This window comes from Vipera ursinii (genome assembly GCF_947247035.1).
Source record: "Vipera ursinii genome assembly, chromosome: 1".
Taxonomy (NCBI): domain Eukaryota; kingdom Metazoa; phylum Chordata; class Lepidosauria; order Squamata; family Viperidae; genus Vipera; species Vipera ursinii.
In genome coordinates this window covers 123,709,238-123,723,008 of record NC_139512.1, presented here as the reverse complement: position 1 = coordinate 123,723,008, position 13,771 = coordinate 123,709,238, and the positions used below count along the sequence as shown (strand labels likewise).

General features: G+C 39.1%; 1 protein-coding gene across 2 annotated transcripts in view; it reads left to right on the top strand.

Annotated features, from left to right (window-relative positions):
• The window catches only part of XRCC5 (X-ray repair cross complementing 5), a 62,664-nt gene that overhangs the window by 12,139 nt on the left and 36,754 nt on the right, over positions 1-13,771 (top strand). For both annotated transcript variants that reach the window (XM_083349854.1, XM_083349855.1), the window contains exons 6-11: positions 3,579-3,767; positions 5,709-5,823; positions 6,335-6,473; positions 9,779-9,891; positions 12,679-12,741; positions 13,487-13,624. In XM_083349854.1, coding sequence (XP_083205980.1) covers positions 3,579-3,767; positions 5,709-5,823; positions 6,335-6,473; positions 9,779-9,891; positions 12,679-12,741; positions 13,487-13,624 — 757 coding nt within the window. The remainder of the gene's footprint in view (positions 1-3,578; positions 3,768-5,708; positions 5,824-6,334; positions 6,474-9,778; positions 9,892-12,678; positions 12,742-13,486; positions 13,625-13,771) is intronic.

The following is a 13,771-nucleotide window of genomic DNA, read 5'->3' as shown; positions in this document are numbered from 1 at the left end:
CTTCAGTGGTTCTCCTCCTATCTCCTGGGACGCACGCAGTCGGTGTTGGCAGGGGGGCAGAGATCGGCCCCTAGGTCTCTCGTTTGTGGAGTTCCTCAGGGGTCGGTTCTCTCGCCTCTCCTGTTCAACATCTATATGAAACCGCTGGGTGAGATCATTCGTGGTTTTGGAGTTGGGTATCATCAGTATGCCGATGATACCCAACTTTTCTTTTCGACCCCAAACCACCCCAGTGATGCCCTCGCTGTGATGTCCCGTTGCCTGGAGGCGGTTCGGGTCTGGATGGGGAGGAACAGACTTCAACTCAACCCTGACAAGACTGAGTGGCTGTACATTCCGGCATCCCGGGACATTCAAAATGTTCCATCCCTTTCTATGGGGGGTGAGCTCTTACCCCCCGTGGATAGGGCTCGCAACTTGGGAGTCCTCCTAGATTCACGGCTTACCCTGGAAGATCATATAGTGGCCGTGACTAGGGGGGCTTTCGCCCAGGTTCGCCTGGTGCGCCAGTTGCGGCCCTATCTGAACCGGGATGCCCTGTGTACGGTCACTCATGCGCTCGTGACCTCTCGCCTTGACTACTGTAATGCTCTCTACATGGGGCTTCCCTTGAAGACCACTCGGAGGCTCCAACTGGTACAGAATGCGGCCGCGAGAGTTGTCTTGGGAGTTTCCCGGTACTCCCATGTTACACCTTTGCTCCGCGAGCTGCATTGGTTACCAGTTGTCTTTCGGGTGAGGTTCAAGGTTTTGGTAACGATCTTTAAGTCCCTACATGGCATGGGTCCGGGATACCTCAGGGACCACCTGCTGCCGGCGTCAACTCCCCTCCGCCCTGTGCGTTCCCACAGAGAGGGCCTCCTCAGGGTGCCGCCAGTCAGGGAGTGCCGACTGGTGGCCCCCAGGGGGAGAGCCTTCTCTGTGGGCGCTCCGGCATTATGGAACCAACTGCCGGTGGAGCTCCGGATGGCACCAGACCTCCGAACTTTCCGTCGTGACCTGAAGACCCACCTATTTGAAATGGCTGGTCTGGCCTGACGGGGATGGGTTTTAATAGTTGTTTTAGATTTGTTTACTGTTTTTAACTGGGCATGGGTTTAATCTTTTTTTTAATTTTTGTATTGTCTTTTTTATATATGCCCTGTGAACCGCCCTGAGTCCCCACCAAGGAGAAGGGCGGTATATAAATTAAATTAAATAAAATAAATAAATAAATATACACATGCAGAGTTAGTTACACAGAAGGAAATACAGATACTTCTTATGGCCATACTGGTAAACGGATCAGAAAGCATTCAAGAAAACATGCTCTGTATGCTTTTTCTCTCATGTGAAATAGCTAATGCAGCTTGCCATAACCAGTTCCAATTACAATAAACAAACAAATCTTGAATCCAGGAAAGCTGATCTTGGCAAATTATATATGTAAATTAAATGAATTTCCATACATTGATTATTCTGCATACCCTTACTCTGTTTTTAGTAGATTTACAAAGAGGGAAAGAGTTATGGAGAACATAAACTGTGGCTGGGTTTATTCATCACGCTAAGCCAAATGCGATTTGCTTGCTTATGGCTTAGCATATAATATGAGTTGTTGTAGTTTATTCAGAAAGCCGTAGCAGAATGAATCATGTGCCTAGAATAACAGCTCAATCAACTGTCTATTTTCTGGACACTTGAAATACATGGTTAGTTTTCAGAACAAACAGGTCAAAATTATCTTTTTCAAATTATTATTATTAAAACAAAGTTTTTTAAAAATAGCTGACATTCAGAAAAATAACCGTCTCACCTAGTACTACATTTTTGTACTGTTTTCCCTGCTTGTACAGAACACAGGCAGCTCTGGGTATTAATATAGGCCCAGAAGTGGGCAGTTATGGAAAATTGTTTCTGTCCCTAGATTTTTAAGTATTAAAGAGAAAAAAGGTTGTGACTCATACACACATACACAGGTATGCAAAACAGGCTGTTTTAGTTCAAATGACTCTGAGAATTATGTTCACTTAATAATAATATTTAGATTTTATTAATCCTTCAAAAGCCACCAGGTAGCTGAAAATAATAGGCAGTTGTATTCAATATACAGAATTACACAGTCTGCTTAGAAAAGACACACTGTAGCAATCAGTTCTCAATAAGCATGAATAGAATTATAGCCTAAAAAAGAAAATGGAACTCATTCTGGTCTATGTTTTATTTTCTATAAATCAGTGTGATATAATGGGACAAATTACCATTTTTGACAAATCAGGAATGCCTAGTCTTATGGGATATATATTTAATTTAAGAGTTTGGGAAACTTAAACTTCATCTTTCATTCAGCAGCTGTGTTCTTACTAGAAAATCAGAAATGAACTCTGTATAAGTTGCGGCTCTTTCTTTTTGCCTCTTAACGGTTACCTTGGAGATGGGGAAAGTGATCGTCTTTGGGACACAGCTTTTTGGGAGAGGAAAGGTTAAATTCTTTACCTCACATCATATTCTTCCTGTTGCTTCTGAGATATATATATATATATATATATATATATATATATATATATATATATATATGTATGTATGTATGTATGTATATATATGGGACGTGGTGGCTCAGTGGGTTAGGACGCTGAGCTTGTCAATCAGATGGTCAGCAGTTTGGCGGGTCGAATCCCGAGTGCCACGTAGAAGAGTGAGCGCCTGTTACGTGTCCCAGCTTCTGCCAACCTAGCAGTTCGAAAGCACGTAAAAATGCAAGTAGAAAAATAGGGACCACTACGGTGGGAAGGTAACAGCGTTCCATGTGCCTTTGGCGTCTAGTCATGCCGGCCACATGACCACGGAGACATCCTTGGACAAGCGCTGGCTCTTCGGCTTTGAAACGGAGATGAGCACCGGCCCCTAGAGTTGGAAACGACTAGCACGCATAGCACGCATGTGCGGGGGAACCTTTACATATATATTATATATATTTTTAAAATAATAAAAACAATACACCGTTCAAGAGAAAAATAAGGAAAGAAAAGAAATAAGTTAAAAGTGCAAAGAAAAAATAGAGAAGAGAAAGAAAAGGAAAGGAAAAAAACGTGATAAAGAAACACCTTCCGGTTTTCTTAAAAGCAGTTACAAATACATTACCTTCTCTCTCTCTAAGGCCTTTTTCATTATCCTGAACTGATCATGTTGGGACATTTTCTGTCTCACCAGTTGCCATTAAGAATATTTACCATAACCTATAGATTTGTCGCTGGCATTAATGTACAAATGTCAACAAAATAGAATTTCTGATACTGTAGTAAATTCTCCATAGAGGAAAATATGTGCACTTTTGGTTCTTTAAAAGTTGCAAACTTTTACAAAAGAATTATACAGTCATGCTCCCCATGACTAATACTGCAGCAATGCCTATCATTAGCAATTGTTTGCAATGACTTGACAATGTCATTTTATTTTTTTAGGGTATATCAAAAGATGCATTCAAAGTGTCAGTTTGTAATTTTCCTCCTAGGTTCTTTTTTTTAAAAAACAGAAACGCTATTTTACTTGTTTCCTAAGGAATCAGGGATTTAAACTGAAATTGCTTTCAATTTCTTTAGTTTGCCATTTCCAATGAATGATGAAGACAGAGGTGAGAATGCATCTCCCATTACTCATGACAGCAGAAGCAGAAATTCTTTTCCAGGAAAGGGTCTAAGTGAACAGCAAAAGGAAGGGCTCCAGATGGTGAAAAAACTTATGTTTTCATTAGACCAAGAAGAAGGTTTGGAGGACATTTATACTTTCAGGTAAAATAAAAATCCTCTAGTTCTTGTGAAAAGAACTCTACTATTTTGGGGTGTGTTTTCCTTACTCAAGACTTCAGTAGCATCAATGAAAGTTTTTATCTCCTTCTCCTAAGCTATGCAGCTTTTCGCGTAGAATTCCTACAGTTTCCTTCTGCCTTTACCTGCTATGCTTCACCTTCCTCCCTTGCACCTTATCACTTATCTGCTTTAACCCAGGTTGAGCTTCCAGATTTATGGATGCTATAACTGGTGAGCACTCATGCAAAAGCCGGCTCTCGTTATAAAGTTGTTAGAGTAATATTGTAGCAGCCATGTCTGAGCTTGTATGCAAATTGTATTATGGCCCAATTAGTATTTGATTGGGGGAGTGCTAGGAAATACCAGCAGAACGGTTGGGAAATCAAAGCCAAAGAACATGACAAAAATAGCAAAAAGGGGCAAGGGCAAACTACCTGCTTGCCCTCGCCAAGAAAAGCACATAAAGTCTCTACGAAACATCAGGAGACAAATTCAACGCAAAAGAGATTTTACCTTTTGGGATAATTCTGCGTGACAGCCTTCAGCTGCTTTTCTCCTATGCTAATCCTGGCTGAAAATGAAACCTTAAAAATTCTGTTCAGAGTTTATCACTTTGGCAGTGATGATGGCCAGGTGTTTTGCCTGGAAAATAGTTACTGTGGTCCTTGACTGGTGGATTCCCCTGCGTCTTTATTCTGCCAATCTCTGCTAGGAAAGGGTATGGTTTCCATTTGCATGAGTGAACACACAGCTGTCACGGAACCATAGACTCGGAAGGGACTGTAAAGGTCATTAGTCCACTCCCTTGTTACGTGCAGGAGTTGCTTGGTCTTGATGGATGCTTTGTTACAACAGTAGATGGGGAAGAAACACTACCATTTCACTGTTCTTGCTATCACTTGAGCTAAAATGAAAAGCGTGTTTCACGATCTATTGGTAGGGGGAACCCACTCCCCAACCTCTGTCACTGGGTAGAAGGGAAAGCTAGCTCTTATTAATTTCACCCCAATTCCTAACTACCCCTTCCCTTACATACTGCCTGGAGAATTCTGGGAGTTGAATCCTCAAGTTGCCAAGGTTGAGAAACAGTGCTCTAGCTTGACACAAGTGAGCATTGTGGCTGAGAATATGGCACTGCCTTGCTACATTTACATAGTATATTTCTCTATAGGACATCAAGCAGAGATGAGCACTGCCTCATTAACATTTATGTGAAATTGGTTAAGTTTAAAAAAAATCCACCATTTCATAAGCCCAAAGGTAAGGAAAAGAGGCCATTCCAAAGGTTTCTTTGGAAGAGGGAGCAGACACTCAGCAGCCCATGGCAAAGTGGCTCTGGAGAACAACTAGTAGCATTGGTGAAGAGTGAAACTTTCCACCAGAGTGTATATTTATCAGAGGGAGTATAACAACCTGAAGTGCAGCAGGATGACTGTTAGGCACAGGAATCCAGAAAACATGGCTTTAGAAAAGATGAGTAATTTTACAAGCAGGAAGTGTGGAAGACCCCCTTTGTGTTCATGAAGCAGATGCTACTTAAACATTTGTGTTAATCAAGACACAAACTGCAAGAATGTAGAGGGAACCTTACGTGATGTCACACGTTTAGTACTGTATGTGCATTCATACACACCACTTGATAAATGGAAACTGAATGTGTGAATAATCTCTGTGGAAGAGGCGTTGCGTTTGCTGCCGTATGAGGATTTTGTAAGCCGATGGAGAAGTGATTGCTTGATCCTTCTGTATGTGATAATCTGAAAGAATAATATTTAGACTATAATTTAGGAGTGGTTTTGGGACTACAGTTGCTAATAAGTCTCCAACAAATAGTTTGGTGAAAACAGGCAAACACAATTGCTCATTGTGGAATTGTTCTTGTTTTTTAACCGAGTTTCATTTCCTCCATGTTTGTTTATTAAGAGAGAGTCTGGAGCGGCTTTCAATGTTTAAGAAGGTTGAACGGAGACCTATGTCATGGCCCTGCCAGCTTACAATTGGTTCTAACTTGTCTATCAAGATTGTGGCCTACAAAGCAGTAAGTGACTAGAACTCATTTTAATCCAGAATTAGCATAGCTGGAGTCAGTCCAACAGATATGCCAAGTAAAATGAGACTAATATCCATATCGAGGACTAATTAGTTTCACATTCAGACATTGCCAGAATAACTGATCTGAGCTAAATGCATGTTCAGGTACTAAATGGAATAGCTGAGACAGCTAGAATGCAGGCATTTTTCATAAATCAGACAAAAACCCATAGTCTGGTTTCTAAATGTCATATTAATTTGGAGAAATCAGATGCCATGGAGATGAAGAAACTATTAAGAATTAACAGTTTTCCTTAATTCATTTGGGAAACTTGACAGTTTTATAGACCTGCTCTGATCTCTTGTAATCAATGAAAAGTTATACTATTAGATAAGGTCATTCCATCATTCTTTTACTTGTAATTCTAGGCAGTAAAGTCTTAATAGTTGAGGCTTGTTTTTTATTCATAAATTAAAATTAAATGCTATCTTTTTCTTTCTCTCAATGTGGTTCCAAGTTCACAGAGGAAAAAGTGAAAAAACCCTGGATAGTTGTTGATGCCAAGACTCATAAAAAAGAGGATATACAGAAAGAAACAGTTTATTGTTTGAATGATGATGATGAAACAGAAGTTCAGAAAGAGGATGTTATTCAAGGTATGACTTCAGTGTTTTCCCGGGAAGGCTGTGAGTCTTTTTATAATCCATTTTTTTGCTCAGTTCAGACAGAATGAGAATGCTTTATTGTGGACTGTCTGACATTTTGTCAGATTTCTCTTCTAGGCCTGGCAACAAATCCCAGCTTTCTGAACTTATCCTGCAGTTAGCTAAGAGCAGATTCTTCATACTGACATGGACAGATAGTATTTATACATATAGGTAGTCCTCGCTTACTGACTTCCTTGTTGAATGACCAACCTTACAGTGATGTAAAAAAACACCAGCTTTACAACCAGTCCTCACATTATGACTACTGCAATGTCCCACAGTCATGTGATCGCCATTTGGGGTGCTTTGCAGCTGGTGCACGTTTAAAACTGTTGCAGCATTCTGTGGTCATGTGATTTGTGCTCTTCACAATTGGCTTCCAGCAAGTGGAATTAATGGAGAACACAAAAGTAAAATCATAAATTGTGGTCACATGATGTCTTCCTTAACAACCTTAGTGGCTTGCTGAATGACTGAATGGGAAATAACGTCCTAAGTCTGTAGCAGTCAGATGATTTTCCGCTTAGTTGTTGGCTCAGTTGTGGTCAGTAAGCAAAGACTACTTCCATGCTGAAAATATGCCCACTACAATTCAAAGCAATAAAAGTGTGTGTCTGTGTGTGTATGTCTCTCATCCACAGAAAGTAAACCATAAGAGGTAGCAGTACAATTAAAGTATGTTCGTGTAACAATTCTATCTGGCCTCAGAATCTTAATTCCTAGTCATACGGGTTTCAGCCCATAAACCTTCTCCTCTTCTTTAATTTTTGAAATCACTGCAGCTTTTCCATTTTGAAACAATTACGTTATTCTAATATGTTTGAGTTTTGTAATCTAAGGTTTATTAACCAGGCACAGTGAGAACAGTGACTTTCAAATTCAGATTTAATGGGAATTAAATTAATGAGTTTTAAAGCAGGAATTTTCAGTCTGTGCGCAAGAAGGAAGAGGAGGAAGATGAACACAATAGCTCACAGGAGCTGGTTTTAAATTGACAGGTGATGATATAATATCTAATAGCAAAGAATGATTTATCATTAGATTTCAAAAGGAATTTGTTGATTAATTTTCTCATAGAGGGCTTTTTATTTTAAGCATTAACAGGTTTCAGCAGTTAGTTTGGTCAAATGTACTGAAAACAAGAGTTTGAGTGTAGGTACTCTTACTTTTCTGATCTGCTCCTCTTGTTTGCAGGTTGCCTTGAGTAAAATCTAATAATTCACATATGCAAGAGGAAACATTTTCCTCCTCCCCACTTTTGTATTTACCAAATCACTGGAGATTGGGACACTCGCAGAAAAAGCTTCTAAAATATATATATATATATTTTATTTTAATTCCATTTATATCCCGCCCTTCTCCGAAGACTCAGGGCGGCTTACAAGCTTAGCAGTAGCCTTCATTCTATGTATATGCCTGCTTATTAGGGCTTTCAGCCCCCCCAAGCGGCATTTTTACAAAGTCAGCTTATTGCCCCCAACAATCTGGGTCCTCATTTTACCTACCTCGGAAGGATGGAAGGCTGAGTCAACCTTGAGCCTGGTGGGACTCGAACCTGCACTAATTGCAGGCAGCTGGTGTTACTTAAGGAGGCATTAGCCCACTGCTCCACCAAGGCTCCATCTATATATGCACACCAGAGAGGACTTACCTTTTGCCATTTGTATTAATGGAAGGAATGACCTCAGTAGAAAAAAATTAATTGGATTTCCCTATTTAACACGATTTTTGCTTGTTTTCCTTAAACATAGAAATTGAATGCTGAAAAACTGGACTGCTCCGCCCCCAGTAAAGCAGCATATGTGAGCCCAGTTCTTCCCTCTCCCTATGAAATTGTTTGCTCTTCTTCTCCTTGCATCTCTTGTTTCTTCAGAGTGTCCTTTTGAGACGTCTTCGACATTCACACCTAAAGGGTTTTAGATATTCCACAAGAATGTCTTAGATCTCCAAGGGCTTGGCGTGACAGGTATCAATTTCTGTGAAATCGTGCAACGCAAATAGAATTGCAGCCCTGCTGTTTTTCAAAGCTAAATGATAAAAGAAAATAAAATTTAGAAAAAAAACAACTGGAAAACCGGCATATTTTGCCTCAGGAGATTCCAGTGTATCTTGCTGCCTTTTGCTTCGTAAATCCCACCGAGGGCTTTTCTGAGTCTTCTTCTGATTTGTTTTGCCACCGATTCTAATTTTGCAAAAGAAAAGAAGAAAATTTTTTAGTGCGCCTAGTGAATGTGGCAGAATAAGAGTGTGAAAATGATTCACACATAAATTGTTCTCAGCATGGAAGACCTCGTTTCGCGTGGCTCGTGCCTGAACCAAAACATGTAATCTGGATACGGAACAAAATGTTGATGCTTTGTTCTGGATATGGATCAAACTGTAGTTTGGGAGAATAAGTGGTAGTGGTGGGGGCTGAGGAGCCAAGGATGATGATAGCTGAGAGGAGTTAGGGAGGAAGGAAAGTAAAGACTCTGAAAGATCAGGGATGGTAGTAGGATACAAAACTTTAGGAACTGCTTATAGGAGAGAGGAGCGAAAGCATATCAGTGTTGCCCTACTTACTCTATAAAATCACTGTGGGATCCCTGCAAGTTTTACCTGACCGAAACACAGTTGTTCCAGGTTTTGTTTCTGCCAAACTGTGACCAATCTTTGGAGCAGAACTTAGAAATGTGATTGTTTTGAGCTCAAAATGAAACTCATTTCCCATTTTGTGTGCACCCTGTGGCGTAAACGTTAGGATGAAATATAGTAAGTCAAAGCAAGCAGATGTACAATTTGTGACAGAATAGGTTAATGTGATATGCATTCCAGGAAGGAGTGAATCAAAAATGGCTTTGGGATATGTGCGCATAATTAAACATACAGAAGGCTTATTGAATTTTTCAAAATCATCAAACACCAAGACCATCATGTAGCAGACCGTTTGTGTAAGTCAGGCTTCTTCCTTGTTCCCTAAATATTTTTAGTTGCAATAACTTGGTGTCAAACCTGGCACCTCAGTGAAAAGAATTTTGATTGAGGCCTCTGGGTCCATATAAAAGAAATTGTGTTTAGATATTTACCACTAAGAATATTCTCCTGCCGTTTTGTTCCGCTACCTTTGTTTTAGCAGAAATTCAGTCCAGTCCCATCCCAAAGGGCTTTTCCTGGAAAGCTAACTCATCTTATTGTCTACTCTCACTGCCTATTTTAGGTTTTATTAGATTAGAAGAACATCCACTAACATTGGAAATCATTATTTAATTTTGTAGGATTCAAGTATGGGAGTGACATCATTCCTTTCTCTAAAGTGGATGAGGAACAGATGAAGTACAAGACGGATGGAAAATGCTTTGCTGTCTTGGGATTCTGCCGATCTTCTCTGGTATGACCAATACTCAGGTGTTATCCAATTGCATGTTTAAAAAGGCCAGACAGATTGCTACAGATGAGTTGCAGATTATCTGACTACTAATTTGTGACGGAAATAGTGCTTTCAAATTGGTTTATATTATAATGATGTGATATGTATTCTTTCCAGGTATAATGTATATGGTGAAGTTTTCCTCTTCCTCCTCCGTCCCAGTTAGAAATCTATGGATTCTGTAATAAAAAGCTTAGAACTACATGGTAAAATCTGAATCAGTTTTCTCCATAATAGAAATAATGGTAAAAGAAAGTATTCAACCTAATAAAGAAAGAATAAAATCAGAAACCAAAATGTTAGCATTATGTAGCATTTTCAGAAGACAGCCAAAGTTGTTGCAAAGGATCACACAAAACAAAATACATCCCGGGTGTTTCCTCACCTGCCCCATTTTGGCCTGGGCTGTAGGAGAGACCAGACCCCTAATTTCCACAGGTGTGGAAACTTACTCATGTAAATGCTTGATTGAAACTTTCCACGGTGCTTGTCAGATTTTACAAGTGTTCCTTATAAACACAGATTTAATGCTCTTTCGAAAAATTGCTAGGTCTGTTGTTGAAACAGGGCTTAAACAGTGCAGGCCCCAGAAAACTGATTTACATGTGGAATGAGACCCAGCTTCCACCTGTGTACATTGCTGGTCACTCATTGTTAAATTCATAAACTAGCTTTCTGCAATTTTTGCCAAAAAGATATTCATGTGGCTGTCTTTTGTTTTGTTGTGTTGCACTTTTTTTTGTTCACTGTTTCTATGATTTCTGATACTTGCACCCAAGTACTTCAACTATTGCCTTGGCCAGTGAACAAGGACAGAATCATATTGTTCTTGTGACTGTACCATGCCACCCTTGGTTTGGAGTATATAATGACTATACATTTTGCCTAATCTGTTCTCATTTTGACATCATTGAGTGTTGTTATTATGCCTGAGGCAATCAAAACTGCTTCACTGTTTGCCAGCTGCTTTAGGGAGCTGCTGCTAGAAGATCAAAACTAGATTTCTGGATTGTTTGTTGCTCATACTTTCATTTCCTTTTAGCTCTAGTTTAGGACTGATATAGTAGAACCATTTTCCCTAAAAGGGGTTTGTTTAATTAAATACTGGCACATTTGTACAACAACACTATATGTTGTTACATACATTGGTTTATTGACAGCAGTGAAGCTAAAGACAGACATATAGTTGGCTATAGCATTGGATTTCATTGGTCATCATGTGCCTAGTAAGGTCAGTGAGCCCATTAGGGTAGCTGATGTACTGGGACAGACCTTCAAAGAGAATAGGGGTTTTTGAAAAAACAAAGAGACAGTATTTCATGAACATAGATTTTTTTCTAGGAAGTTACTTACTTTTGCTATCCTGGAGCTTCTCTTAGCTCCCAGTATCTTTTCCCAACTTATCATCATTATCGTATTTCTAAATGTTTTTTATGGCTGAACTAGCAGTTTTAGTTTCCTGGGAAAGTGTTTTTGGAAAGAGTTTGTTTTGTTTAAACTGATACCATATACTAGTCTTATGCCTAGTTTTCTTTGGGAGGATGTTTTTTTGTTAGGGGCTTTTAGCTTGACCCTTAAAATTATCCTTCATTGAGCTTATTCATTTGTGAGGCTTCTCACATACCTTTAAGAATGGCATAGCTAAAGGACATCCCATGAATAGGTAGGGCCAACATCTTGGATTCATTCATTCTGGGGTCTCTAGAAATTGGAAAATAAGTTCTGTGGGTTATCCATCTTTAGTTTACAGTTAACACTTTGTCGATCTGTCTATCTCAGTGTTTCTCAACTTTGGCAACTTGAAAATAATAATAATAATAATAATAATAATAATAATAATAATAATAATAATAATAATAATAATAATAATAATAATAATAATAATGAGAAGGAGAAGAAGAAGAAGAAGAAGAAGAAGAAGAAGAAGAAGAAGAAGAAGAAGAAGAAGAAGAAGAAGAAGAAGAAGAAGAAGAAGAAGAAGTTGGAAGGGACCTTGGAGGTCATCTAGTCCAACCCCCTGCTAAGGCAGGAAACCCTATACCATTTCAGACAAATGGCTGTCCAGTCTCTTCTTAAAAACTTCCAGTGTTGGAGCATTTACCATTTCTGGAGGCAGATTGTTCCACTAGTTAATTGTTCTAACTGTCAGGAAGTTTCTCCTTAGTTCTAGGTTGCTTCTCTCCTTGACTAGTTTCCATCCATTGCTTCTTGTCCTGCTTTCAGGTGCTTTGGAGAATGGCTTGGCTCCCTCTTCTTTGTGGCAGCCCCTGAGATATTGGAACACTGCTATCATGTCACCCCTCACCCTTCTCTTCATTAAACTACACATACGCAATTCCAGCAGCCGTTCCTTATATGTTTTAGTCTCCAGACGTCTAATCATCTTTGTTGCTCTTCTCTGTACTCTTTCTAGAGTCTCAAAATCTGTTTTACATCGTGGTGACCAAAACTGGATGCAGTATTCCAGGTGTGGCCTTACCAAGGCATTGTAAAGTGGTATTAGTATTCAATTCCCAGAGATATTAGTATTCAATTCCCAGAGGTCTCCAGCCAGCATCTGAGAGTTGCCAAGGTTGAGAAACACAGGTCTACGTCAACTATTGTCAAGCCAACTTCTTAAAAATGCTATATATAGGAATATAATGTACTGTTCCATTTAATTTCAAATGCTACATTGGCCTTTTTAATGCTTGCACTTGTTTCCTTAAGTTGCTCAGTTTCATAGCTAACTTTCTGGAAACCTTCTAGGTTCAGACATACCGATATATGGGGAACCAAGTCCTGAAAGTCTTTGCAACAAAGGATGATGAGGTAAAATAAACTAACCTTAATGTTGGATAAATTATTCATGTAACTTTAAACATTCAGCTTACTGAACAACAGCTGAGTTGACATTTTTCCCTTTAGTTTTGCAAAATGAAAGAAAGCTCAGTTACTATAGAAGTAATGAGAACAGCATGGAGTTGAAAAACAACCCAGCTTTAATCCAAGAGCAAACAACAACAAAAAAAGTATTTATTGGGTATGTGTTGGAGAGAGAGAGGATATATACCTAATCTAGAAAAGAAATAAATGTATGGCATCTGAACTGAATAGTTCTGTCCAAAAGAGTATTTGTTCAAAGGAGGATGGTCTTTTTGAGAAATTCTATAAGTAGCGAATAGATGGTGACCACATGAGACTGAAATTATCCTTTCCTGAGGTGTTTTTATATAGCTCTTTTTTGTTGCGTTAACTTTTCAGCCAAAGTAACTTTGGGAAGATAATTACCATATTCATGTGTGTGTGCTTAGCATTATATAGTCCCCCCTTCATTTGAAAGATAGTACAGTATGTTCTAAAGATAGTATCTTAACCCAAATCACTCTTGATTTTGAGACCTGACTGTGCCATATAATGGTTTGCTAAGCTTTTGAAGAGGCAAAGGTGAGCCTCAAGTCAGAAGTTAAGAGTTTAGTTCTAGGTGATAATGTGTCTTCATTTCTTTTATTCTTTGTTAATGTTCCAACTGCTAAGTTTTAATGACATTACGAATAACTGTGGGTTTTCTTGACAGGCTGCTACAGTTGCTCTATCTGCTTTGATTAATGCTTTAAATGAGTTGGACATGGTGGCTATAGTACGGTATGTTTATGATCGGAGATCACATCCACAGGTTGGAGCAGCCTTTCCACTAATTAAGAATGAATATGAGGTAATACTGATGAATGAAGAGCGTAGGAATATAATTCAGAGCAATAATGTTTATGAAGATACAGTTCTTATATTCTATTCAATCGCCTCTCGTTAGAGCAGAGAAAAGTAGCACAAAATAGAATAAATCATAGAAAGAACGAAGAAT